The 26,792-nt window shown below is 46.0% G+C and overlaps 1 protein-coding gene across 3 annotated transcripts in view; it reads right to left on the reverse strand.

The window, feature by feature from the left end:
• The window catches only part of ENTPD8 (ectonucleoside triphosphate diphosphohydrolase 8), a 51,335-nt gene that overhangs the window by 12,983 nt on the left and 11,560 nt on the right, over nt 1–26,792 (reverse strand). The window contains exons 1-4 of one of the 3 annotated variants that reach the window (XM_066580064.1): nt 23,993–24,571; nt 21,934–22,071; nt 10,419–10,536; nt 3,250–3,400 (exon numbers count right to left, since the gene is read on the reverse strand). In XM_066580064.1, coding sequence (XP_066436161.1) covers nt 3,250–3,400; nt 10,419–10,536; nt 21,934–22,059 — 395 coding nt within the window. In that variant the 5' untranslated portion in view covers nt 22,060–22,071; nt 23,993–24,571. Of the gene's footprint in view, nt 1–3,249; nt 3,401–10,418; nt 10,537–21,933; nt 22,072–23,984; nt 24,572–26,792 lie in introns of those variants that run through there. The other 2 variants (XM_066580065.1, XM_066580066.1) reach the window with 2 other exon arrangements.

Consider the following 26,792-nt stretch of genomic DNA (forward strand, 5'->3'; position numbering starts at 1 on the left):
CTGAAACACAGTTCCACAACCCCCGAATTAACATCGAGTTAAAAGTTAAAATTCTGATTATCTGCAGACACCACTAGAGGGAGCAAATGAGATTACTGCATACAGTTAGTACATTAATACACAGCATTTAGTGAGCTCCCCCTAGTGGTGGGTGCAGGCAACCAGAAGTTTATTTCACTTTATGTCTATGAAGAGAATTTGTATAAGAAAAATAGAGCTCTGACCCCTATAAAATATATTAAAAAGCATAGCAGAGATCTCCATAAACCCATGACCAGTGCTCAAGCAGGATTGTCTTAACTGCTGAACGAGCCCTCAACCCTTGGTCAAATGGATCATTCAAGTGATCATCAACCCCCAGAATTCTTGATCATGACATGTAAGGGGTTAACAGCAGGGATCAATGCTCTTACTGATCCTTCCTGTTGTAGCAGGAGGCTGGCTATCAGTCACAGCCGGCTCCTGCTGTGGATGGTGCAAGGCTCAGCTTCTGAGCCCATGCCATCCGTAGGACATAGGTGTTCACTCATTCGCAGAAACCCCTTCCCAGTCAGGGCGTACATTTATGTCTTGGTACAGAATGAGTTAAAGTAAGTGCATTACTTTGATAGATCAAATATGTATTTTAGTTTTATTAATTAGATTGTTTTATTATAAATATGACAAGAGGTTTTTTTGTTAACTTTTATAACTTTTTTTAATAATTAGTAAAACTTTAGTAATCTTATTTTTCCTTTTTTTTTTAATCCCCAGAGGGGAAAAACAACTTGCGATACTTTGATCGCTCCTGCAGTATGATGTAATGCCATAGCAAGCATTCTATCAAGCCACCCCACGGGGATGGCTTGATAGGCATTCTGCCATGACAGCTCTGGGGCCTTTCACACTCACATGGCTCCCTGCGATCTTATCTCAGGGGAGGGGGGGGGGGGGCTGTACAGAACCACCAAATTTCGTCTGGGGAATTTAAATGCCGCAGTCAGAATTGCCATTTAAAGGGTTATTGGAGCTGTTGCCACTAGGAGTCAGCTGTAAGAAAAAGCCATTGCCCTGCGATCTCTGTTCATACATACCCCGACACTGCAGCATTAAGGGGTTGTGTAGAATTAGAAAAAATGTTAGGGATTTCTTCCACAAACAGCGCCTCATCTCTCTACACTCTAAGCTACTAGAAGATGTCACCCCCCCCCCCCCCCCCTAGGCATCCTGTTGTCCTATCCAGCCGAACTGACGAAGGGGTTCTTCCCCGAAACACGTATTCCATTGCTGGTTTTTAATTTCTGAAAAAATAATAAAAAAGAAGTGCTTTCACCATCACACATTGGACTTTGATCTACATCTTCTAGTAGCTTAGAGTGTTGCGCCTCCATACCAGTTCTTTTCACATCTTTTTCGCTACACTTACGCCCACACTGGTGGAGCGTCATCTGGTTGGCAGCACCTCCACCATTCAAAATACTCAATCATTGAAAACTGTTTGTACTCCATAAATATTCCACCCCCCTCACTGGGCCTTGCTCCACCCTCCTTTTTCATTTCTTTTACTCTCATCTCTCTACAGGCCGTCGGTAGTATTGCCACTTAGCTCTATTTACTACAAAGGAACTGAGCTGCACTACAAGACACAACCTACGGACAGGTGTGGCACTGTTTGACCCTTTTAACCCCTTCCCGCTCCATGACGTAAGGGTACGTCAGGGAGCAGCGGGGTATGTATGAAGAGAGGTTGCGGGGCAACCTGTTTATTACAGCAGACACCCGCGGGCAATAGCCACTATCGGCCGTTCGCGGCTATTGCCACTGTCAATTCTGACAGCGGCATTTAAATCCGAACTATGTTCGGGGGTCTCGCACGGCCCCCCCGCGGTGAGATTGGGGGAGCCGTGCAGGTGTCATGGCAGCCGGGGGCCTTTTGAAAGGCCCCAGGGCGCCCTTAGCAGACTGCCTATCAAGCCATCCCTGTGGGGTGACTTGATAGACTGCCTGTTAAATGGCAGAATGACGTAATGCTATAGCATCATTGGTTGTAGTCCCCCAGGGGGAGTTTAAAGTAAAGTTAAAAAAAAAAATCAATAAAGTTTTTTTAATTGTAAAAAAAAAAAAGTTATAAAAGTTTAAATCACCCCCTTTTGCCATATCTGATATTAAAAAATCTAAATCATAAAAGAAAAATATGTATTTGGTATCGCCGCGTCCATAAAAGTCCGATCTATCAAAGTAGTGCATTATTTTTCCCGTATGGTGAGTGTCAACCGAAAAAAAAAAAAAGAACGCCAGAAATGCACTATTTTAGTTACTCTGTCTCCCAGAAAAAATGCATTAAAAAGCGATCAAAAAGTCGTATGTATTGGTACTATCAGAAACTACAGGACAACCCGCAAAAAATGAGTCCTGGCTCAACTACGTCGACGGAAAAATAAAAAAGTTATTGCGCGCACAAAATGACCACAAAAAATAATTAAAAAAATGTAATGTCTTTGAAAAAAACCCAAACTAGTACAATAAAAAAAAAAAACTATACAAGTTTGGTATTGTAGTAATCGTACCGACCCACAGAATAAAGTTATGCCACTTTTGTTGCAGTTTGAGCGCTGTAGAAACAAGACGCACTGAAAAATGGCGAAATGTAATTTTTTCTTTCATTTTACTCCACTTAGAATTTTTTTTAAGTTTTTCAGTACATTATATGGTACTTTAAATAGCACCAGCGAAAAATACAACATGTCCCGCAAAAAACAACAAGCCCTCATACAGCGACGGCGATGGATAAATAAAGGAGTTACGATTTTTTGAAGGGGGAAGGAAAAAACTACCGTAAAATGGAAAAAGAAAAAGGGGCCGCGTCATTAAGGGGTTAAATTACATCCAGGAAGTGAGCAGCTACGAATGCAGAAGCGCCCTGCCTTATAGAATGGCCTATTCTGTAGTTCCTGGAGGTAAACGAGCCTGTGATAGCGACGCCCATTGTTGACGATGATAAGTTCGCCTTTCAGCGCTGTTTGCACAATTCATAAACTATTTTATTAGGATGTTTGGTAAATAGTGATGTCAGAGGTGATCGCAGATAAGGAGATCATTGTAAATCCATTTATTGTGCCAATCCGTGAGTTCTATTACATTTAAAGGGACAGCAGCCCACTTTATTGTATCCAGGAAGTGAGTTCTAATACTATGTTCTCCCTCCTGATAATAACCCCGCGGGGCTGTATAATATGTTGTATATTATCTTCTCCATGTTCACTACTTTACCTGAGTAGTCGCATGCCGGCTGTGGCCCCCAGTAATGTTCTGGTCTCGCTGTGCTGTTCGGACGGGATGATCTGCAGAGCCTCATCCATGCAGGGTTTCAGGATCGCTCCTGCCTCGGCTGGGTTATCGGTATAAGAAGAAAGCCCTGAACCTGAGGGTGCAACAATGCAGCACACATGTAACAACAATTCTTCATTACTGGACACCTGGACACCCCCTTTTAACCCCTTCATGCTGAAGCTGTATTTAAGTTTTTCATTTTTTCCACCCGACTTTCCAAAAGTCATAACTCTATTTTTCTGATGAGATGGCTGCATAGGGGCTTGTTTTTTGCAAAGCAAGTTGTAATTTTTAATGGCAGCATTCAGACGCACCGTATGATGTATTGGAAAACAAAAATATTTCTAGGTGGAGAAAAAACAAACAAACTGATATGGAGTTGTACAGCTGATTTTCTTGAGATACTCCAGGATGGCATCTCTTAGAAACCCTTTTTTACCCACAAACGAAGTAAGACGGAACGGCCTGTAATTTCCAGGGTCACTTTTTGGCCCCATTTTTGAATATTGGCACCACATTGGCTATGTGCCAATCCAGTGGAATAGACTCAGTCACTATAGAGTCCTTAAATATAGGAAACAAGGGTCTGTCCATCACATTACTTAATTCCCTTAGGGTCCGGGGGTGTATGCCATTGGGACACGGCAATTTGTCTATTCTAATTTTTTTCAGGTGATTCTCTACTTCCTCCTGGCTTAGATTTGTGACATTTAATGGAGAGTTTACTTTATCACTCTGTATTTCATCTCACACTTTATTTTCCCCTGTGTATACACTGGAGACATTTTTTTTTTACAATTAACTATCTACAATTCTTCCTACATTACAGACTGTAACCCTGTTATAGCTTACATCCAACTAGGTCTCTGTTTTTCCCACTATGTCGTAGTTTTTCCTCAGATATTATTACTTGTACGGTAGCAGCGGTCGCCTTATTGGTCAGACTTCTAGCATTAGTCTCCTGTTCAGTTTAGAAGATTTTGGTTATTTTTTTTTTATATTAAGTGTATCCTCACTAACTGTTCTGCCAGTTCTAACTGTACTAACCCCTCCCACCACTCCGCCCCCCATTCTCATTACTTAGAGGAGAAAACAGTGTAGACAGTGACCTGGGGCTGTCTCTCTTGTTGCCTCTTCCCCCAGTCCCCAGTTTAACCACCCCTCCGACCTTCTAGCCAATTTTCCCCCCAGCACAGCTGCACCCTCCCCATTGAGATGCAGCCCATCCCTACGGTAGAACCTGTAGCCAACAGCAAAGTCGACCCAGTTCTGCAGGAACCCAAACCTCTACTTCCTACACCAACTCTGGGGCCACTGGTTCACCTCTCTAATCTCCTGCGGCCTTTCTGGTGTAGCATAAGGTACAGGTAGTATAGAAAATACTATTTTGGAGGACCTTGCCCTGAGCTTAGATCCCTGAAATCATTTTTAAGGGTCCTCCATCGACCTCTAACTTTGTGATTGGTGCTAATGTGCAACCATGACCGCTGGATCCTCACCAGCCCCTCCCGATAATCTGACAATCCGATCCGCGATGTGTCGAACTCGAGCGCCAGGAAGACAACATAACGTTCGAGGATCCCGGTCGTTGTGGCAGATTGCTCTGTCCCCCTAATATTGAGTTTCCCACTACCAGGACCTGTCTAGTCTGCCCTGCGCTCCCCTTCCCCTTATTACTGGACCAGACATGTCCCTGGTGTTCAGAGGGCATGCCGTGCTGCAGCGGTGCTGGCTTTGTAATGGCATCCCCCTCATCTGCCAACTTTACAAACTTGTTGGGGTGTGCCAGTTCAGGACTAGCCTCCCTGAATCTCTTCCCTCTATCCCTCCTCCTGTCACCCAGCTAACTGCCTGATCATCCTGCACCCCCCAACTACCCTCCATCCCCACATCTACCCCAACGAGGGCTCAGTGAGCAGCAAACTCCTTTACATGGTGCCAGTGGATCTCAGTGTTACCAGCTGCTCATTTAGATCTGGGATCTGGGCTTCCAAATGTGCAACATGCTCACATCTCGTACAGCAGTACGGACCCAGCTGTCCAAAGAGGGCATGCATGGCACAAGATGTACCCCAGACGGCATTGTCAATCATGGGGCACATTCTAAATGGGGATCGTACAGACAGAGTTCGGCCTGGCGGATATGCTCGGCATGCCTGCAGTGTGTCGCGCGCATGCGCCGGACACACCCGTCGGGCCGAAGAAAGAAGATCCGGCCACGACGGAGGGAAGATACGCAGCGTCCGGACAGGTGAGTTTTAATTCTGGTACGGGTGTTCCGCGGTTCTGGACGGCTTCCATAGGCTTCAGTAGAAGCCTGCAGGAGACCCGCACTAAAATGGAGCATGTCCGGTTTTTTTCCGGCAAGCGGATCCGCGCCTGAAGGGAAAAATGACATCCGCGGGTATTTAACTACCTGCGGGTGTCCAATGCATCCCTATGGGGCGCGGATCCGCGTGCGGGAGAAACGCTGCGTATTTTAAATATTAATATAGCCGTGGACATGAGGCCTTATAGAATGCAGTCTGCCAGACTATGATAAGGAGGAGCTACCTGTGCAGCGCCAAATATTATGCCGTCACCCCAGTTAGATTTAGATAAAAAGTATCATATGCAAAAATCCAAATAGATAAGCCGTAAATAAATACAAGTGACTTCCAAAGTCCATTAGTGAACCCCGAGTCCCACACTAAGACACAATACACTTATCTGTAATGCTCTTGCTACTCTTCTGCTTCGCCCCTTAGTGACGGCCAACGCGCCTATTACTGACCTCACTAATGGCCTTTAAACCTGCAGATACATCTTGTTATGGTGGTGGCTTGGCGGACTACTGACAGCTCTAATCGCCAGGAAAGCAGGGACCCCAGATCCTGGCAGTTTAACCGCCTACATGCTACAATCAAAAGCAAGCTGATGACGGGCGGCTCTTTCTGTCACCCATCGGCACCCCACAATGTGAAAACAAGGTTCCAATGGGTCCTCATGTCAGCCGGAGGCCTACATCTCTGCCATGTGACCCATCCCATTAGGCCCTGCCTCCTGTAGAGTCCAATCACATTGCAGGGTGAGCCATTCAGGACATCACAATCCCTATCCGGACATTTAGGTGCCGCTGTCCAAGTTGACTGCAGTATTTAATTGGTTAACGGTTGCAATTAGAGTTATGTGTTGCAGGCAGGTGTCAGTCGTCAGACAGCCAACACCCGCTGTGTATGGCTTGGCCACTGAGCCCACTCCTCCCCTGAGGACATCTAATACGCCAGTCCCACCCAACATCTGCCCTTTGGGGAAAGAAGAGGCAAACTAGGTGGTCAGCAGGTCCCACCAAAATTGTCGGGTTTGGTTAACATTCATTTTATGTATATTAGCACCTGAAGGGCTCTTTCCCACAAGCATATATCGTCCGCCGTTTTCACGGTCGGCTGATCTACGCTACAATCTGATTCATTGGATTCCAATGCATCAAATCACATGGCTGTATTATCGCTATTAAAAAGCGCCCGGTCGGCCAATATAGCGGTGGGCACTTTTACGTCAGGCACAAAAGATAGTCCTGGAACTATCTTTGGGCCAGCATAGGTCGGCCGCTGCATGGGCTCCTATGGGAACCAATGACAGCGGCCGGAGAAGGGAGGTGGGAGAGAGTTTAGCAGCGTGACTGCTAAACTCCCTCCCCCTTCTATCCTCCCCTCCAGCTGATTGCACTGGGAGGGGGCGGAGCTAAGTGCCACCCAGCCTCTCATTGCTGGCTTCAGACAAGGGGCAGGGATGGGGCGGGAGCTTAGCTTCACCCCTGTCCCTCCCCCTCCCATTACAAAAAGCCAGAGAGAAGGTGAGCTGGCGAGGGGGAGGAAAGGGGAAATGGCATGGCGGCCTTGGCGTATAAGCGCCGGGACCCATGCCGTCAGAACGGGCACACAGACGTTAGATTTGTGCGTCCGTTCATGAGTTTTTACTCCTCAGATCATAGCGTATATTGGCCGGCCATGAAAACGGCGTCCAATATACGCTGGTGTGAAAGAGCCCTCAGGGACCTTGCACACGGCAGGGAATATTCTGCTAACTGCAGTGATGTTATAGTGACCATGGACCTATACATGTAGAAGCCAATCTGAACGATTATAGCTGCAGTGCAAAGAATGGTGGACAGAACAGGAGATTGACTGCCTGAAGAGAAAGAAAATGAATGTCAGACAAGGTGAGGGCCCATTTACGTCGGTCAGTCGTGGCATTAAACAAAGGCCCATCTGTTAATGCATTAGTTTGTCCTGCACAGAGAATCATCGCTATTCGCAGCACATCCGCTGTTCGCACGGGGAGATCAATCAGCCAACGAACGTGCGTTCATCAGCTTATGGAGTGAAACTTTACATGAGCTGACAGGCGGGTGAATGAGCGTTCATATTTGTGCCCACCTGTCACCCCTGTAACAGGGCCTTTAGGGTACGTCCACATGGGATGGATTGGCTGCAGAGTGTCTGCAGCAGATCCGCAGCGCGAAACCCGCAAAACCCGCATTTGTTGCTGAATTTGTCGTGGAATCCATCCCCTCTTCTGAAGAAGTTGATTCCGCACCAAAAATCCATGTGTCCGTGTCCGCAGCGTGGGGTGAGACTTTGCGGATTCTGTAAATGTCGCACATTTTCTGTATGGGGAATCTGTATGGGAAATCCGTGGAAAATCCGCTCCACGTGGACAAAGCCTAACGGACCTTCACACGGAACGGAATGGGCCGCACAACGCACCAGAGGACGCGGTAAGTTCTGCGACAAAATCCACAGGCTACCTACGGATTCTGATGGGGGATTGAAAATGGCTTAAAACCTGCCTGCAGTTCAGCATCAGAATCCGCAGTCAGACCCGCAGACTTTGGTGTAGAATTACGCATCTGCGGATTTGGCTGCGGCGTATTTCCGTCCCGTGTGAAATGACCCTCAGACTCCCATCAGCAATGCAGTTGTCGTTTCTTAAATAGCAGGTAAACGTGCCCATGGGTAGCGGACCCGCCGGCACAGTGACAGTAAGGACGGAGGCCCCCTTTAAGAGTTACCATTTGGGTGGAGGATCTCCCTGACGAGAGCAGAGATCACCCGCACGCAAGGCTTTGGCTGCGCTCCAGATTTGCTGCCCTGTCAATATTTGACTTTCTGAGACCTTAAAACATTATTGATTAATAGTCTGAACTTGGCGCCATCAGAGAGCTGCAATGTAACCCTTTCCCTGCCACAGGGGAGTAAGGCCGCCTGCACATGCGCGGATTTGCATTGCAGAATTCGGAGTGAGCGTCCGCCTCCAGATTCTGCAGCAAATGCAGCCCATAGCACGCTATGGCAAAACGCAATTTCCTGCCCACAAGTAAAAAAAGATTGCGATTTTCTGCTCGCGGACAAGAAATAGCAGCATGCTGCGATTCTATGTGGCTCCTGTGTGGATGGCTTTAATTCAATGGAAGCCATCCGCCCTGCGACTTTTCCGCAATCATCATTGCGGAAAGGTCACTAGCGATGACACGGCATGATCTGTACTGTGCCGGCCGCACACCCGCAATGCGATATCCCAATGGATGCGAAGTGATTTAATATCAAAACCACCTCGCATCATTTTGGGCAAGTAGTGATTGCAGAGTGTCTCCCATTGTTTTCAATAGGAGACCTTAAATCGCACCACGTACACCCAACATGCGGTGTGATGCTGCTGTCGCCCCCATTGAAATTGAAAATGCTATGTGAGGGTGCGCCCAAAGATAGGACGTGTTGCAATCTCTTTCCCGCATTGCAGTGTGACAAGGGGGAAAAAAAAATATATAAAATAATTGCTCATGTGTCTATCGGAGCCTCCAGCATTTTTCGTCAAAAGAAAGTTTGGTCCGGTATCTCCAGTAGAGCAAAATGTGATCGTTCTCCGTAATTTTGTAGATATGAGACCTTTTAATGGCTAACAAAAGTACATGATGTTGATGCGAGGTTTCAGACTGTTACTCTCAGTCCTTCATCAAGGATTAATGAAATGGATCCGAAGAGGCATATATATTGTAGAGGTGCACTACTGAGAATGGCCTGTAGGGGCATCAGACAGGCAGTCTGGTGCCTAAGACAAGGGGAAAACACCCACAGGTGTGCTCAGTAAGTAGGATAAAGGTGTTCGTTCCTGCTACAGCCAGAGGAAGGTCTAGCGAGAGGTGAGCCAGAGACAGATCCAGGGGGAGACCTGGACTGAAAGCAAGAGTTCTGGAGAGATACCTGAACACTAAAGAGACTATTCGTGTGCTTCAGGAAAGGTGGGGTGCAACCTTCCTGAGGAAAGCAGAGTGAGTCCTGAGCTGAACACAACTGGGTGAAGCTGCCCTGGTGAGTGTGTGATTGCACCCTCACTCCTTGAGGCATTGAAGTCAGACTGCGTTCAAGACTCCGCGCACAAGGTAAAGCCGTGAACCCAGCATGTGCGACAGTAAATAAAGGTCATATGGCTTCCTAGCATGGAGCGAAATGGGCGTCATATGTATGGTGCCATAATTGGGGGATATAATGTGGGGGATATACTACGGCTCGATACATACAGCACTTAATGGCACATGCCATTTTTTTTTGGTTGTACCTTATGACATCTGGGACATACAGCAGTACAGTAAAGCTCTTGTGCGTTTGAATGTGGGCCTTATTATTGAAATACTAATGACAACCTGTCCGTCCGTGCATGAGTGAGTGGGTTTGTGAGTGACTTACATGCTCCAGCCCTGATGACATGATGGTGACATCATCAAAGGTCTTTCAACCCCAGTGAGGCAGTTACATGCTCCGCCCCTGATTATATGACGGTGACATTACAGGTTCTGTATGCACATGGCTGCTGTCCGGCTAGGTGTTTGTGACGTGCATGTAGCAGAGCTGTGTGTGTGACGTTCATGTATCAGAGCTGTGTGGCACATTGTGCCACCAGAAACACTAGTACTACAATTTCCTAACAATTACTAGTAGCTTCATACAAGGCACAGCTATAATATGGCCGTGTGCTAGAGCCTAACTGAGGGTTCAATCCATTCAATGTATTGTGTTTTCATATAACGGGAAAGTTGCAATTCCGCTAAACAGAAAATAGTGTATATATACCTTTAACGTTGCACGTGTGGAGCTGCGTAACAATCCCGGTGTCGTTCTCCTTGTCTGCCGGCCACTGATATAAGTAGAGCGAAGTATGAGATGATCCGGCATCGAACACCAAGCCATACTGTAAGGCAGAACGCACTGCGTTGTAATGCGGGGAGAACAAACTAGAAGAAATCAGTGCAATAAAGTCTACAACATGTATTGTGGCAAAGTGGAATGCAATCATGTAATGCCGAATACTCCATACTGTACAAGTGGAGAGGACGGCATCTATAATACACTGCAATACTAGCATACACTGCAATAGTCGCATGGCAGAAGACAATACAGGCAAATCGGCGCTATAACACAACAACACTAGGAGACGACACATGATAGACAATACAGAAGGTTATTACAGGTGACCCCCCCCCCCATGTGAGACCCCCAAACTCCAATTAATGACACTCAGATACAGAAATGTCTTTATAAATGGAAACAGATGGTTTTGCTAAATGACACTTTTTGAGTTTCTAACAGTAAGACGTCCTTGTTACCCATCACAACCAATCACAGCGCAGCTTTCATTTTTCAAGCTGTTGAGATAAGATGAACGCTGCATTGTGATTGGTTGGGCATTAAGGACCGCACTACTGTTAGATGGTTTTGCTAAATGAGGCCTAAAAAGTTTTATTGTGCCGTCGTCATCACTAGGGGGACATGAGATAAAATGGCTGCCAGCGAAGACAGGAGAGCGTTTTGTGTCCTTGATTTTTCACATCTTCCAGTCTGTTATTAGTGGATAACATCATTTTCGACCTGAGTTGGGTGAAGCTCCGCCCAGTGGGCGCACAATTCATTAGTGGTAATCTGACAGGTTGCATCAGTGAGCGAAAATCCTCCGGCCGTCCAACAATAAGTGTGGAAACAGCGAAGCGCGTCCGTGCAAGTTTCACACGAAGTCCTCAGAGATCAGAGCGAGCAGAGATTGGACGTACCGCCGCCGACCACGTGGAAGAGCGCAGCGACATTCTTTCTGCGAAAGTCTGCAAACCAATGGAGATCGATGGTTCTATGGAGTCTTTAGTGTTTAGTGATGAAGCCGCCTTCCGGGCAACAAATGTAATGTCAGACTGTGGGGGAGGGGAACCCGCCTGTCTACATGGAGCGTACGGGCGAGTCCCAGGCGGTGAATGTGCTTGGCGCTATAACCTGTAGGAAAGTGTCAGGCCCCTTCTTTCTCAATGAGGAAACCATCCCGGGGATTTCATTCACGGACGCTACAAATATGGTGTCTGCCGCAGCCGGAACAGGAAATCCCTGTTGAATGATTTCAAGCGATTACTGAGTGATCTACTCAAATAGTGGTCATAAATGGCTGCACATCCAAGTGGAAGAATGTATCAAGTGGGGACCACAAGGCTCTGTCCTGGGCCCAGTGTTGGTCAACATTGTTATAAATGATCTGGAGGAGGGAATTGTGGGAAACTGATCAAATGTGCCGACGACACAAAGCTAGGAGGGATAGCTAACACTAGGGAAGAGAGGGAGAGGATTCAAAAAGTTCCAGAAAAGCTTGAACAGTGGGCGGAGACTAACAGAATAGTATTTAACAAGGAGAAATGCAAAGTCCTACATCTGGGCAAGAAAAATGAAGAAAGCACATACAGAATGGGAGGAATTGGGCTAAGCAGCACATGTGAAAAAGACTTGGGTATACTAAGAGATCATAGACTGAACATGAGTCAACAATGTGATGCAGCAGCCAAAAAGGCAAACACAATTCTGGGATGTATTAAGTGAAGCATAGAGTCTAGATCACGTGAGGTAATTATCCCCTCTACTCTTCCTTGGTCAGGCCTCATCTGGAATACTGGGTCCAGTTCTGGGCGCCCCACTTTAAAAAAGACATGGACAAAATGGAGCAAGTTCAGAGAAGAGTTACCAAGATGGTGAGCGGTCTGCAAATCATGTCCTATGAGGAACGGTTAAAGGATTTGGGAATGTTTAGCAGAAGAGAAGGCTGAGAGGAGACTTAATAGCTGTCTACAAATATCTGAAGGGCCGTCACAGTGCAGAGGGATCAGCCCTATTCTCATCTATACAAGGAAAGACTAGAAGCAATGGGATGAAACTGAAAGGGAGGAGACACAGATTAGATATTAGACAGTGAGGGAATCAATGAGTGGAACAGGTAGTGAATCCTGCACTGAGCAGTGGGGATCCGATGACCCCGGAGGTGCCTTCCAACTCTACCATTCTATGATTCTATGATCCCAATAGGATGGGTCAGCTTTCCCCCATTGTCAAAATATCAGAAGTGAGCGGCGACCACCAAACATGCAGGTGGTGACAATAGTAAACTTTATTCCTCGTCCTCCACGTTCCCCGGACCTGACGCCTTGTGATTAGAGTCTACATGCCCCCCGTATAGCCCGCCATGATCTGCGGCATTCCAGAAGCCATCAGTCTGTCGTGATCCATGTGTGTCCAGTGACAAAGGGGCTCACATTGACTCCTCTGATGGGGAAAATATTTTTGATGTTGTGCAACATAATTTTGCGTTTCTGTTTCCATTGATATCGAAATGATGTATCTGAGTGTCATTAAACATTGAATCCACTGTAAAATCTGTGTAATACTATGGTGTGCGGATTATCCACCACATTTGTAGGTGTGGTTATTGAGGGAGGGTACATTTCCTCTGGATTCCTCTTATACATGAGGTAACAGGGTCCACTTGCTGGGTAATTAATTAGGTGGGTGAATATTTAAAGAGCAGTGAGGAGAACACAGAAAGCTGGTCTGTGTGAGCTAAAAAATGTGATCTGTCAGTATGGTTGCCCAAATCAAGTATTTTGTAAGTTGACAGGGAGAAGCTCCCCAGCTGTTAGAACAGGTCCGTCTGTGTATTAGCCAGTACAGGAGAACAAGGTATTTCTTTTGTTCCTGCTCTGTTTTGTTTTTTAAATAGCCATGTGTCAGTTTAAGCTTACTTCGGGCAGCTGACTCTATGTTTTGGAGAAGTGTGTCCTGGACCCCAGCAAAGGCGATCTCACGCAAATCCCCTCACAATGTGGTTTCATACAGTCAGGGACGTAGCTAAAGGCCCATGGGCTCAGGTGCAAAAGTTTATCTTGGGGGGCCCCCCAACTTCTCTTAACCCCCTTAATGCAGAGGCGTAACTTGAAGCTCCTGGGCCCCCAACTATAATAATACATAACCTGTAACAGGGCCCCCAACTATAATGCTTTACTCATAGTACTGGGCTCCCTATGTAGAGAAGTGTCCAATGCTGCAGTACCCAGCCCATGTTTAATGAATGTCTGATCTGTACAGCGATCTTTCTTCTTCGTTCATTTAAAGTTCAGATGTTTTCCTGCAGATTATTATTGCAAAATGATAACTGCAAGGAGTTGGCATGCTGAATGTTACTTTATTGGCCTTTTATTAGGTAATTATGTTTATTGTGTAGTTGAATCAGAATTGACTTTTTGCAATGACCTTAAAAGTCTTCTGGTACAAGTATGAATGACAATGCAGGGATTATCTTCTTAATTAGGGTTAATTTAGTAAGAGGGGGGGGGGGTGCATATTAACATTCTCGTACAGGCAAGGCAAATTCAGTATTTAAAAAGGTAAGAGGGTCATGGCAATATGCTCATGCCATGTTTCTATGGTTGAGTCTCCTAAGCTATCCCCATGTGCTCCTCCTATATACAAGAATATAGCTATTATAATACTGCCCCTATGTACAAGAATATAACCACAATAATACTGCCCCCTATGTACAAGAATATAACTACTATAATACTGCCCCCTATGTACAAGAATATAACTACTATAATACTGCCCCCTATGTACAAGAATATAACTACTATAATACTGCCCCCTATGTACAAGAAAATAACTACTATAATACTGCCTTATATGTACAAGAATATAACTATTATAATACTGCCTCCTATGTACAAGAATATAACTACTATAATACTGCCCGCTGTGTACAACAATATAACTACTATAATACTGCCCCCTATGTACAAGAATATAACTACTATAATACTGCCCGCTATGTACAAGAATATAACTACTATAATATTGCCCCCTATGTACAAGAATATAACTACTATAATACTGCCCCCTATGTACAAGAATATAACTACTATAATACTGCCCTCTATGTACAAGAATATAACTACTATAATACTGCCCTCTATGTACAAGAATATAACTACTATAATACTGCTCCTATGTACAAGAATATAACTACCATAATACTGCCTTATGTGTACAAGAATATAACTACTATAATACTGCAATGTACAAGAATATAACTACTATAATACTGCAATGTACAAGAATATAACTACTATAATACTGTCCCCTATGTACAAGAATATAATTACTATAATGCTGCCCCCTATGTAGAAGAATATAACTACTATAATACCGCTCCCTATGTAGAAGAATATAACTACTATAATACTGCCCCCTATGTACAAGAATATAACTACTATAATACTGCCTTATATGAACAAGAATATAACTACTATAATACTGCCCCCTATGTACAAGAATAGAACTACTATAATACTGCCCTCTATGTACAATAATATAACTACTACAATACTGCCTTATATGAACAAGAATATAACTACTATAATACTGCCCCCTATGTACAAGAATATAACTACTATAATACTGCCTCCTATGTACAAGAATATAACTACTATAATACTGCCCCCTATGTGCAAGAATATAACTACTATAATACTGCCCCCTCTGTACAAGAATATAACTCCTATAATACTGCCTCCTATGTACAAGAATATAACTACTATAATACTGCCTCCTATGTACAAGAATATAACTACTATAATACTGCCCCCTATGTACAAGAATATAACTCCTATAATACTGCCTCCTATGTACAAGAATATAACTCCTATAATACTGCCTCCTATGTACAAGAATATAACTACTATAATACTGCCCCCTATGTACAAGAATATAACTATTATAATACTGCCTCCTATGCACAAGAATATAACTACTATAATACTGCTCCTATGTACAGGAATATAACTCCTATAATACTGCCTCCTATGTACAAGAATATAACTACTATAATACTGCCCCCTATGTACAAGATTATAACTTCTATAATATTTCCCCCTATGTACAAGAATATAACTACTATAATACTGCCCCTATGTACAAGAATATAACTACTATAATACTGCCCCCTATGTACAAGAATATAACTACTATAATACTGCCCCCTATGTACAAGAATATAACTACTATAATACTGCCCCCTATGTACAAGAATATAACTACTATAATACTGCCCCCTATGTACAAGAATATAACTACTATAATACTGCCCCCTATGTACAGGAATATAACTACTATAATACTGCTCCTATGTACAAGAATATAACTACTATAATACTCCCCCCTATGTACAAGAATATAACTACTATAATACTGCCCCCTATGTAGAAGAATATAACTACTATAATACTGCCCCCTATGTACAAGAATATAACTACTATAATACTGCCCCCTATGTACAAGAATAGAACTACTATAATACTGCCCTCTATGTACAATAATATAACTACTACAATACTGCCTTATATGAACAAGAATATAACTACTATAATACTGCCCCCTATGTACAAGAATATAACTACTATAATACTGCCTCCTATGTACAAGAATATAACTACTATAATACTGCCCCCTATGTGCAAGAATATAACTACTATAATACTGCCCCCTCTGTACAAGAATATAACTACTATAATACTGCTCCCTATGTACAAGAATATAACTACTATAATACTGCCCCCTATGTACAAGAATATAACTACTATAATACTGCCCCCTATGTACAAGAATATAACTACTATAATACTGCCTACAGTGTACAAGAATATAACTACTATAATACTGCTCCCTATGTACAAGAATATAACTACTATAATACTGCCCCCTATGTACAAGAATATAACTACTATAATACTGCCCCCTATGTGCAAGAATATAACTACTATAATACTGCCCCCTCTGTACAAGAATATAACTACTATAATACTGCCCCCTATGTACAAGAATATAACTACTATAATACTGCTCCCTATGTACAAGAATATAACTACTATAATACTGCTCCCTATGTACAGGAATATAACTACTATAATACTGCCTCTATGTACAAGAATATAACTACTATAATACTGCCCCTATGTACAAGAATATAACTACTATAATACTGCCCCCTATGTACAAGAATATAACTACTATAATACTGCCCCCTATGTACAAGAATATAACTACTATAATACTGCCCCCTATGTACAAGAATATAACTACTATAATACTGCCCCCTATGTACAAGAATATAACTACTATAATACTGCCCCCTATGTACAAGAATATAACTACTATAATACTGCTCCTATGTACAAGAATATAACTACTATAATACTGCCCCTCTATGTACAAGAATATAACTACCATAATACTGCCCTCTATGTACAAGAATATAACTACTATAATACTGCCTCCTATGTACAAGAATATAACTACTATAATACTGCTCCCTATGTACAAGAACGTAACTACTATAATACTGCCCCCTATGTACAAGAATATAACTACTATAATACTGCCCCCTATGTACAAGAATATAATGCTGCCCCCTATGTATATCCTGATTTTTTTTTTTTTTCGGCCAGGCCCCGGCGGGGATAAAGGGAGATGACAAAACCCCTTTAAGTAAAAGCAGCGGCGACTGGAAGAACAGGGGAAGCCGCGGAGGATCTGTTAGTCTTTCCCTTGTTTGTACTGTACAAGTCCCTGATGAGGACAACACCACAGGGTGCGGAAACTACTTCTATCCTGTTCAACGTAATATGTGCAAATAGAGCGAGAGGGCGTGTGAGCATAACGAGGCAACACGTAATTATACAGCAATAGTTATTAATTAAGATGAGCTCTAATAACGGCGGCCAGACAGTCAGCTGCAGAACATCGCGTCTGGAGTGAATGAGTTAGTGGAGCTGTTATTAGATAATGGTACTATATGGTCTGCAGCGTTAATGAACTATATTAGGCTTAGCTAGACATTATTGCCGGGGGTCACAGAGAGAAGGCAGGAGCCTTCTGGAAAAGGGTTGTCCGGATCAACAACGGCCTGTTCATCCATTAGCCTCAGTAGGGAGCAGTTACATTGAGCAGTGTAATGCCCATCAGATGTGGGCATTACACAGAGGGCCTTTTGATTTCAGTGGGCTTCATGCAGCTACCCCTTTTTGGACTGGGATGCCTTGGGCACCAGCATCCTCCATCTTTATGTAAGGGGCAGGTGATGCCCTGCGCTCCCTATTACTGTTAGGAGTGACCAAGTCGCCCAGAATAGCGGTCTGGTCGCATCTGCTAGGTTACGCCCCTCCGGCCCAAGGCTCAACTGGGTTCTGTGAGTGCTGGGTAGTAGCATTGCCCTCCTTCCTGAGGAAGGAGGACAGAGCGAGGCAGAGAAGCATTAGGTTGAGGACCTTCCACCCTCAGTGATGTCATTCTGCTAAGCTCACACCCCCAGAAGGTCCTCGACCTTTCAGTTGCATCAGGCACTGTATAAATGACAACGAGCTGCATCACGGCAAAAGAGACAAGTGCAGGAGCTGTGAGAGAGACTGCAGCACAGTGTGATGATGCAGCGGTGAGGATCCTACAGAGTAGAGACAGCAGAAGAGACTTGTGAAGGCCGCTGACAGCGGAGAGCAGCACAAACAGCATTGTCCCCAGGCTGGGGAGCAGAGCAGGAGATGACCACACACACAGCAAATGGGCTTGATGACCAAGGGCTGAGTACAGAGAAGTGTTGAATGGGCCTGATGACCAGGGGTCATAGAGCAACAGCCTAGAGCTAAATGGACTAGGACTGTGGTATGGAGCAACAGTCAAGGTTGCAGGGGATGCGGTTGCACCCGGGCCCCAGAGCCTTAGGGGGCCCATAAGACCTCTCTTCTCCATATAGGGAGCCCAGTACTATGAATAAAACATTATAGTTGGGGGCCCCCTTACAGGTTTTGTATTGGGGCCCAGGAGCTTCACGTTACGCCTCTGGTCTAGGCTACAGATAGTGGAGTGGAAATCGGGCATATGGAGTAAATATCCGAGGCTCGGTCAGGTGACTTGTTGTGGCCCGATTCAGGCGGTGATGGAAATAAGATGCATCTGACCATCACACATATGTGTAAGAGTTACATGTGACGTTTCATGCAGCGTTCAAGGAACAATTGTTCACCTATAGACGGAAATTCAGCTTCTGTTAAAGACTAATATTTAAAAAATGTGTTCCCTTCATCTGTCACCGCTGCACCATCACATGACGCCGCTGCTTCATTTACAGAAGATCCCCTTCTCATTGCATCATAAGCATTACCGTTAGGATTGCAGACTTATTATTAGAGGGTCGTCTGATTGTAAACTATTAAAGGTCTATCGTTAGGATAAGCCATCAATAGAAGATTAGCGGAGCTTCACTTCCCTGCACGCTCGCTGATCAGCTGTTCTCTGCGCCACTGTGCTTGTGCATTGAGCTATTTTCTGCAGGTTGCAGATAGCTCCATTCCAACTGCAGTGGCCAGACTTGGTGTTGCAAGCAAAATTACCATTGAAGTGAATGGGTGTAATACCAAGCCTGGCCACTGCAGTGAGAGTGGAGCTATTTTCTTCCTGAAGAAGCTGGAACAGTGGGTAACAGACACACTTATAATTTTTTCTGAGATGCTGCTAAGCCAATCACTACCATTTGCAAGGGGATTAGCTTCAGATAACCATTGCTGGTGTCAAAGGACACATGTACAGTATCTTACATCAAACACAAAGTCCGCATCCAGGAATTGGTCTCAAACTGACATGCTGACAAACTGACATGCGACTTTATAAGCACGATTACAATGAAAATAAAACAAAACAGCAGGAAGAAGGTAAATATAGCCTAGCAGACATAAGAGAGGACATGAGAGCAGCGTGTGCTCCACAGCACCCAGCAGAGGCCTAGCAGACATGATAGCAGCTTGTGCTCCACAGCACCCAGCAGAGGCTTAGCAGACATGAGAGCAGCTTGTGCTCCACAGCACCCAGCAGAGGCCTAGCAGACATAAGAGAGGACATCAGAGCAGCGTGTGCTCCACAGCACCCAGCAGAGGCCTAGCAGACATAAGAGAGGACATGAGAGCAGTGTGTGCTCCACAGCTCCCAGCAGAGGCCTAGCAGACATGAGAGCAGCTTGTGCTCCACAGCACCCAGCAGAGGCCTAGCAGACATAAGAGAGGACATGAGAGCAGATTGTGCTCCGCAGCACCCAGCAGATATGAGAGGCCTGAGGTTACGTGGCGGTGGCCATAGGATCGTGACGGAAGTGCCGTCCCAATGCTGGGGGAGCAGCGCAGTAATAAGAGGTGGTAAGAGGGCCTGGACGATGGGGGGCCGAAGTTGGTGAGCCAAGAGGGCTGAAAAAGGGGCTAAACTCCCTCTCACCTACGGCTGCTGCTATGGACTCCCGTAGGAGCACATGCAGTGGCCGACATTCCAGGACTATCTTTTGGGCCAGACGTAAAAACGCCCGGTGCTATATTGGCTTGACTAGGCGTTTTTACGTCTCAGAAATACGCCCATGTGATTTGATGCATTAGAATCCAATGCATCAGATCACAGCGAAAGCGTCCGGCCGATATGCGCTCATGTGAAAGAAGCCTGAGGATGAGACGGACATATATACATATATACAGTGTGTGAAGTGCCTTGCCGGTCCGGGTTCAGACACTTTATTATTGTGAAGACGCGGTTGAAGTTATTATGTAACGTTCAAGAACGGCGCCTCCTGTGGAGCGGAAATAGTCATCAAGTTCATGTTAAATAAAATTATACTTTAATGGAATATTGGGCCACCGTCTGTCAGCCGCGGCGCCACCCTGAACCTGTTGTCGCACCAGCCACAGTTCTATCTTACATTTGCATACATTTCCCAGAGGACCTTGCATGGCCTTAAAGGTCCCCTCACACCTACTAGGCGTCTCCCTAAGAAAAACCATCCTGACCTGAGATGTCTGCATGACGGGTAGAACCGGCCTTGAGACGACCTCTATAGTCTTTCTATAGGAAGTGATATTTTGTAGCCTGAAGATCCAACAATTGCGAAACTTGTGCATTTGTACGGACACGAACGGCGTTGCGGCCCATAAAGCCCGTGTTTGTCTCCTGCAGCAGAGATGCGCAGCCTGAAAACACTCATTATTTATTGTTATTTTGTATATAAATATTCCTGTCTGTATTGTAAACAGGCGCTCGTTACCACGGAGACTGCAGAACCGCCGGAAGTCAGAGGGGCGCGGAGAACAATGGCGGCTGCAGGGCAAAGAAACGCAAATATTGGGCCGCCGTTTCTTTTACCATAAACACAGATTCCTCTGGGGAGTCGAAGCGTCGCTGCATGTGTTCACGGAAGAATAAAGGACAAGTCGCCCCGGACGCTGCAGATCCTTCATCTTGAAAATCACCAATTATTCCAAAACCGCATCGCGCTCGCCTAAAACCCGCATAAATGGGCAAGCACAACGTGAATTCAGTGCATTTGTACGAGGCTCACAACTCATACGATGTATTCGGGCTCCTGCACGCTGGCGAGCGCGATATCAGCCGTGATTCATGGTCCGATATCACACTTGCCACCATGTGAAAACAGCCTCACATCGGTGCGGGGATGAAGGGATTCCCCAGCGCAGCAGAGGATTACGCAGCTCTCGCATTGCTTGCCTTAGGGTCGGCGCTGCTGCCGTTGGGCGATATCGCAGCTAGATAGAACGTGCTGCGATGTGTTTCCTGTATCGCGGCGCCATGCGTGAAAACATCGCTCATGTGTGTCAGCCCATTCAGAAGAGTGGGGTCCATATTAGTGAGTCTCACAATACACAAATCTCATGCTGTTTTCACGCCCGTGCGAAGGCGGCCTTCACCCTTTGCAACGCGTTCATGGACGCGGCTGTCTCTCTTATGGAAAGACTGAAGCACGGTCCATTTTTCAGCAAGATGGCAGAAAGCTCGCCTGTAACCTCCTGTAGGGGAGCAGACGTCCCTGCGGGGTCATGGGAGTCATTTAGGTTTTTTCTCCTATTGAAATGTGATTTTTCTCTCAAAAAAGCATCTCACTCGCATGTAGTAAATGTGCAGAAATGTCCTGTTGGGGGGCTTTATATTGGGAAAATAGGACAAAAACTGAGAGCGAGGATGAGATCTCATCGCCACTCAATTACAGAGGGAAATTTTTTCTTCCTTTTGCTTTAAAACTTCATAAAAATGCAGAACTTGACTTGTAACAATATTGCCATCCACTAGGTGGTGCTGCAGCTCCTTCCATGTGCAGGTTGAAGGAGAGATAAGACACAACATACAACTGAGCTCAGTGGACTGATTTACGATGTATGTCTCTGCTCTCCACCAAACCTTTTTTTTTTCGTTTTACCTTGTTGGGTGACGGCTGGTAAATATTCCTGGTGCCCACTAGGCTGAGTATAAGCGCGATGATGCCGGATACGGAGGAGATGCAGATCAGACATCCTACCGCCAAACCCTTCCGGCTCTTGCACATGACAGCATCGACCTGCGAACCAACAGACGTGGGTGTGAAACAAGCGCAGCGCTGAGTAGATGGGAGTTTAACCCCTTCAAACCCGCCATTGTTTGCGAACATGATGCGTTTTGCGAGAACAATGTATCTCAGCTGGCAGCTCTCAGGTGTGCGATTTTTTTCTTTTTTTTTTTTCCCCAGGCCCATATGCTATAATGGTTGTTATCCCCCAAAGTAGGACGGGCCGCAGATTGTTTACTCACAGCATCGCTACGAGAAATAATAAAAGCACAGGTCATCCTATTTTCGCGTACGTTTTCGCAACACACAAAACTCGGAACGGCGTCGCACTCGCAGAGCCAAGATGTTTAATGCGAGTGAGATGCAGACATTCATTATTATTATTATCCCTATAGTAGCAAAAGAGAATTGTATAAAACTCGCATCTACCTGCGAGCGCGATGTGCGGTATTGTGAGGGAAGGATGGGCGATTCCTAAACAGAATTACCCCAAAATGGGACGAGACGCATTTTTTCTCTGAGGAAAAAAAAATAAAAATCGTACATGTAAACGGACCAATTTATATTCGTTCCTACTCCGGTGCATCTCGCAGCACGTGGAAATTGCGCAAAAAAAAAAATCACTCGTATAAACGCAGACATAAGCTGTATTAACACGGGGGAGAAAATCATGTGAATTTTGTGCGTTCAGGCACATAAAACATAAAAATGACCCCCGCTGATTGCGTCAGTTTTTTTACAAAGCCAATTTTTTTCAAAGTTCGAAAATCCCAGCCGCCCGCCCGACCTGCAGAAGTCTTGTAATTACTTCCAGTGGGTGAGAAAAAAAATCGTATTGCACTTGTGAGTACTTGTGAATGTCACGCCAGTGCGATTGTAACACTTTCCTATTGAAGAAGCAGCTGAATGAAAATCAGCAGTTTTCTAGCAAATAGCAAGTCACTCGCAGGGAAAGTAGCGACAGTGCAAGCGGAGGCGCGGGCCGATATCACGCCCGCTGTGTAAATACACCCGCCGTGTGTAGAAGCAAGTGTATCCGACACTTGGAGCTCCTTCAGATGAGCGCGGTTTAGCGCGTTTTTTGCGGAACATAGAACCCATTGACTTCCACGTGTTTCTTCTCGCAGGGAAATAATCGGATCCCCTGTATCATATAGAGGTCTAAATGTGCGCGCAAAACACGGCGCTCCCCGCACGCTCCGGCACCTCGCATGGCTACACAGCCATTTAAATCATGTCAACAAGTAGTGCTTGCACAGATGTGCACAGAATTTGCGCAGGCAGGCGCACAAAATACGCTCGTGCAAAAAAAGTTGCAAAGGCGTGAGCGTATTTTGAGATACACCCATCTGACGCCGCCCGAAGGTTCTTTTTCCACGGAATTAGTTATTGTTCGCTTGAGCGATGACCGAGTTCGCTCACGCAGGCAGATCGTTCACTCATTCGCTCAGTCGTTCGCATTCACGGTACTGTCTGCACGCAGCAATGTGTAAACAAGCGAGTTATGCCCGCATGAAATGAACAGCGAACAAGAAGCGATTGTGGTTGTTCATTTGTCGCCCGTGTTTGCACTGAACGCGTTTCGTTTAAATTCGCACGATCCGATGATACTCTGAACAATGATTGTTGCGTGTAAAAGGAGCCGACACAAAGTAACGAACACAAAAGTGGGGGAACTAAAGTCAGAATTAGGGCGGTTTTATGGAAGCGCTCTGGGATACGGATGCGTACTACAGACACGCTGCGGATGACGTTACAGCCGTATGTCATCAGTATATGTCATCCATATATTGTATTCTCTGCCGGCCGCACACGAAGGCGTTGTAAAAAAATGGCCCAAATAAATCAGTCCGTGTGAATAGGAGGCGAAAACTGTTCTGGGTAGGTTTGCGGTGGAGACAATGGGACCAGGAAAGGGAACGTACCTACATACCTGTTCTCAAGGCCAGCAACAGTGCAGGAGATCTTGACCTCAGGGCCAGGAACGTTGTCCTGAGGGCCAGCGATGGTGTGGGAGATCTTGTCCTCAGGGCCAGCAATGGGGTGGGAGATCTTGTCCTGAGGGCCAGCGACTGTGCAGGAGATCTTGACCTCAAGGCCAGCAACGGTGCGGTAGATCTTGACCTCAGGGCCAGGAACGGTGTGGGAGATCTTGTCCTGAGGGCCAGCAACGGTGTGGGAGATCTTGACCTCAGGGCCAGGAACGGTGCAGTAATTCTTGACCTCAGGACCAGCGACGGTGCGGAGATCTTGTCCTGAGGGCCAGCGACGGTGCGGGAGATTTTGTCCTTAAGGGCCAGCGATGGTGTGGGAGATCTTGTCCTCAGGGCCAACAATGGGGTAGGAGATCTTGTTCTCAGGACCAGCTGCGTTGTGGGAGATCGTGTCCTGAGGGCCAGCGACGGTCTGAGAGATCTTGTCCTCAGGGCCAGCTGCGTTGTGGGAGATCTTGTCCTGAGGGCCAGCGACGGTGTGGGAGATCTTCCTCTCCTCTTGGGTCAAGGTACAGTGTGTAGTGTCATTGTGTGTGCGCTGCAGCAGCTTCGCCGCTCCTCCCTTACACGCAGGTATCCAATCACCTGTCCTAGGACGGCTGCCAACATTGTTTAACCTGGCACAACACTTCAAAACATTGACTTGGCAAGTGGAGCCGGTGGCCCGATCACAGTCCTGCTGCGTCTTCCCTGTACGAAGGTCAGAGACTTACACTGGGATGTACAGAATGCGGACGTCTCACAACCTCGCAGAACAGCGCAAAAGAGCAGAGAGTATCTCACAATGGTGGGCTGAGGAGCGCGGGACCTCCTGCGATAGGCCGGCTGCGCAAAAAATATACACGCACAATAGACTGAGAGTAGAAGCCGTTGATTTCGATGGGTTCGTGTATTCCGTGTGCATAGAATAATACGCAGCATGTTCTATTATTGCGCATTTGCTCAGGGAAAGAGAACATTTTTAACTCCTGGAACTGTTGGTCATTCTGATGGCTGAGCGCACCGGTTGATGTTTTTTTTTGCGCACACAAGTATGCAATGCCCGTTTCGCAATAAACGCGCCGCATCAATGCACACAAATATGCTTAGGCTTGTGTCAATCTGGCCTCACGGTTCATTTACAACAAGCGACAAATGATGCGCACGAGCGAGCAATACCGGAGTTTGTACGGGCGGACAGATTGTTTCCGCTTCGTTCGCTCGATCCTTCAGTCGCTCGCATTCACTATCAGACGCCGCGATCGCAATTTTTTGCCGGCATAAAATGAACAACAAACGAAAAGCGAACACAAACCCTCGCCCGTCGTTCATCGTTAGTCGTGTTTACACGGAACAATCAGTCAGATTTGCACAATTCAAAAATTTTTGGGAATGATAACCATTTTGTGTAAAAAAAAGCCCTAAGATATAAGACCGCAGCAGAGAGCGGCCCCGGGGGTCTCTTCTTGGAGAGAGAGAGGTTTGATCCTAACCCCTTTGTCCTCTTAGTTTTTTTTAATATGGCCCCTTTATTAGATCCCCGGCCCTCCCATGATTGGCGCCCCCTGTATGGCAATTCCCCCCGTGACCCCAAAGCATGAAATCACCTGACAAGTTTTCCGTGGATCAGTTTCAGTGTGAATCCACATTAGATGGAAAATCCAGCGATCGGAGCGACTTCCAGCGAGGCCGGTCATCAGTGCTAGACTAGCCGGGGTCTCACCGCCAACCGCAGGGGTTTTTCGTGTAATGGTATGTAGAGTATACAGAGAATGACGCGATTGAGGAAAGCATCCAGCGGAAGAGGATCCTGCGGACAGAAACAACTCATCACTGAAAGGGGTCGGAGGAGGATGTCAGGAATCGTTCTGACCAACAGGCTGCACAGTCAGCTGAATACAGCGCTGGAGCTCCAACTAACGTGTCCGAACGCACAACGCGCCGTTCATCCGCACGGATGGGATAACAGCGGACGACCAGTTCCAGCGCCATTGTGTCTAAGAAACAGAAAGACTCCAGCGGGCAAAAGAGCGCAAAACTTGTATCACCGAGCAGCGGGAAAACATCTGGTCAGATGGAGCCAGATCTCTGTTGCTGATGGGAGATCAGAATTTGGTAGAGGCAGCATGAATTGCTGACCCCTTCCTGTCCGTCTGGTGGATGTGCAGTAATGGTGGGGAAGGTTTTCTTGGTGCACACCGGGTCCTCTGATACCCTTAGATAGTCATAACAGTGAATTTTTGCCTTTTTCAAAGAGGTCTAGCGCGCTGCTAGATGGGGGGCTCTGATAAAGGGGGCGCTCACTGTAGACTATAAAATTAAGTAGCACAAAATGTTTCACCCCAACGACATTCATTCTTGCAGAAATCCCTGGAAGTGGGAATGAGAGTGCCGCGCCACGCAGACAGGATGTGAGTTTTTGTCTTTGCTTTGTTTATAACCAATGGTAATGTTGTATCTTGTCTCCACCAAAGTTATGGGTGGAGTCATGGGCTGGGCAGGCGGAGCTAGAGGGACCGCCCCCTGCTCAGATACATGGGCCCCACTGTAATACCTGTTTCTCCGGCCCCCTGATGGACTGTGATGGAGTGCTTCTCAGCCAATGATATGCTGGGACCCTGGCCGCACGGCCAGCACTGTGGACGAATGTCATCCCCGCTGTGGCCGACATTTTCCCTGCTGATACTCGTTGGGTACCTGGGAGATCTAACAGCTGCCGGGGGACGTGAACAGAGACAGCGCTTGGTGGCGGACTACGGC

This window comes from Eleutherodactylus coqui, chromosome 10 (assembly GCF_035609145.1).
Source record: "Eleutherodactylus coqui strain aEleCoq1 chromosome 10, aEleCoq1.hap1, whole genome shotgun sequence".
Lineage (NCBI taxonomy): Eukaryota > Metazoa > Chordata > Amphibia > Anura > Eleutherodactylidae > Eleutherodactylus > Eleutherodactylus coqui.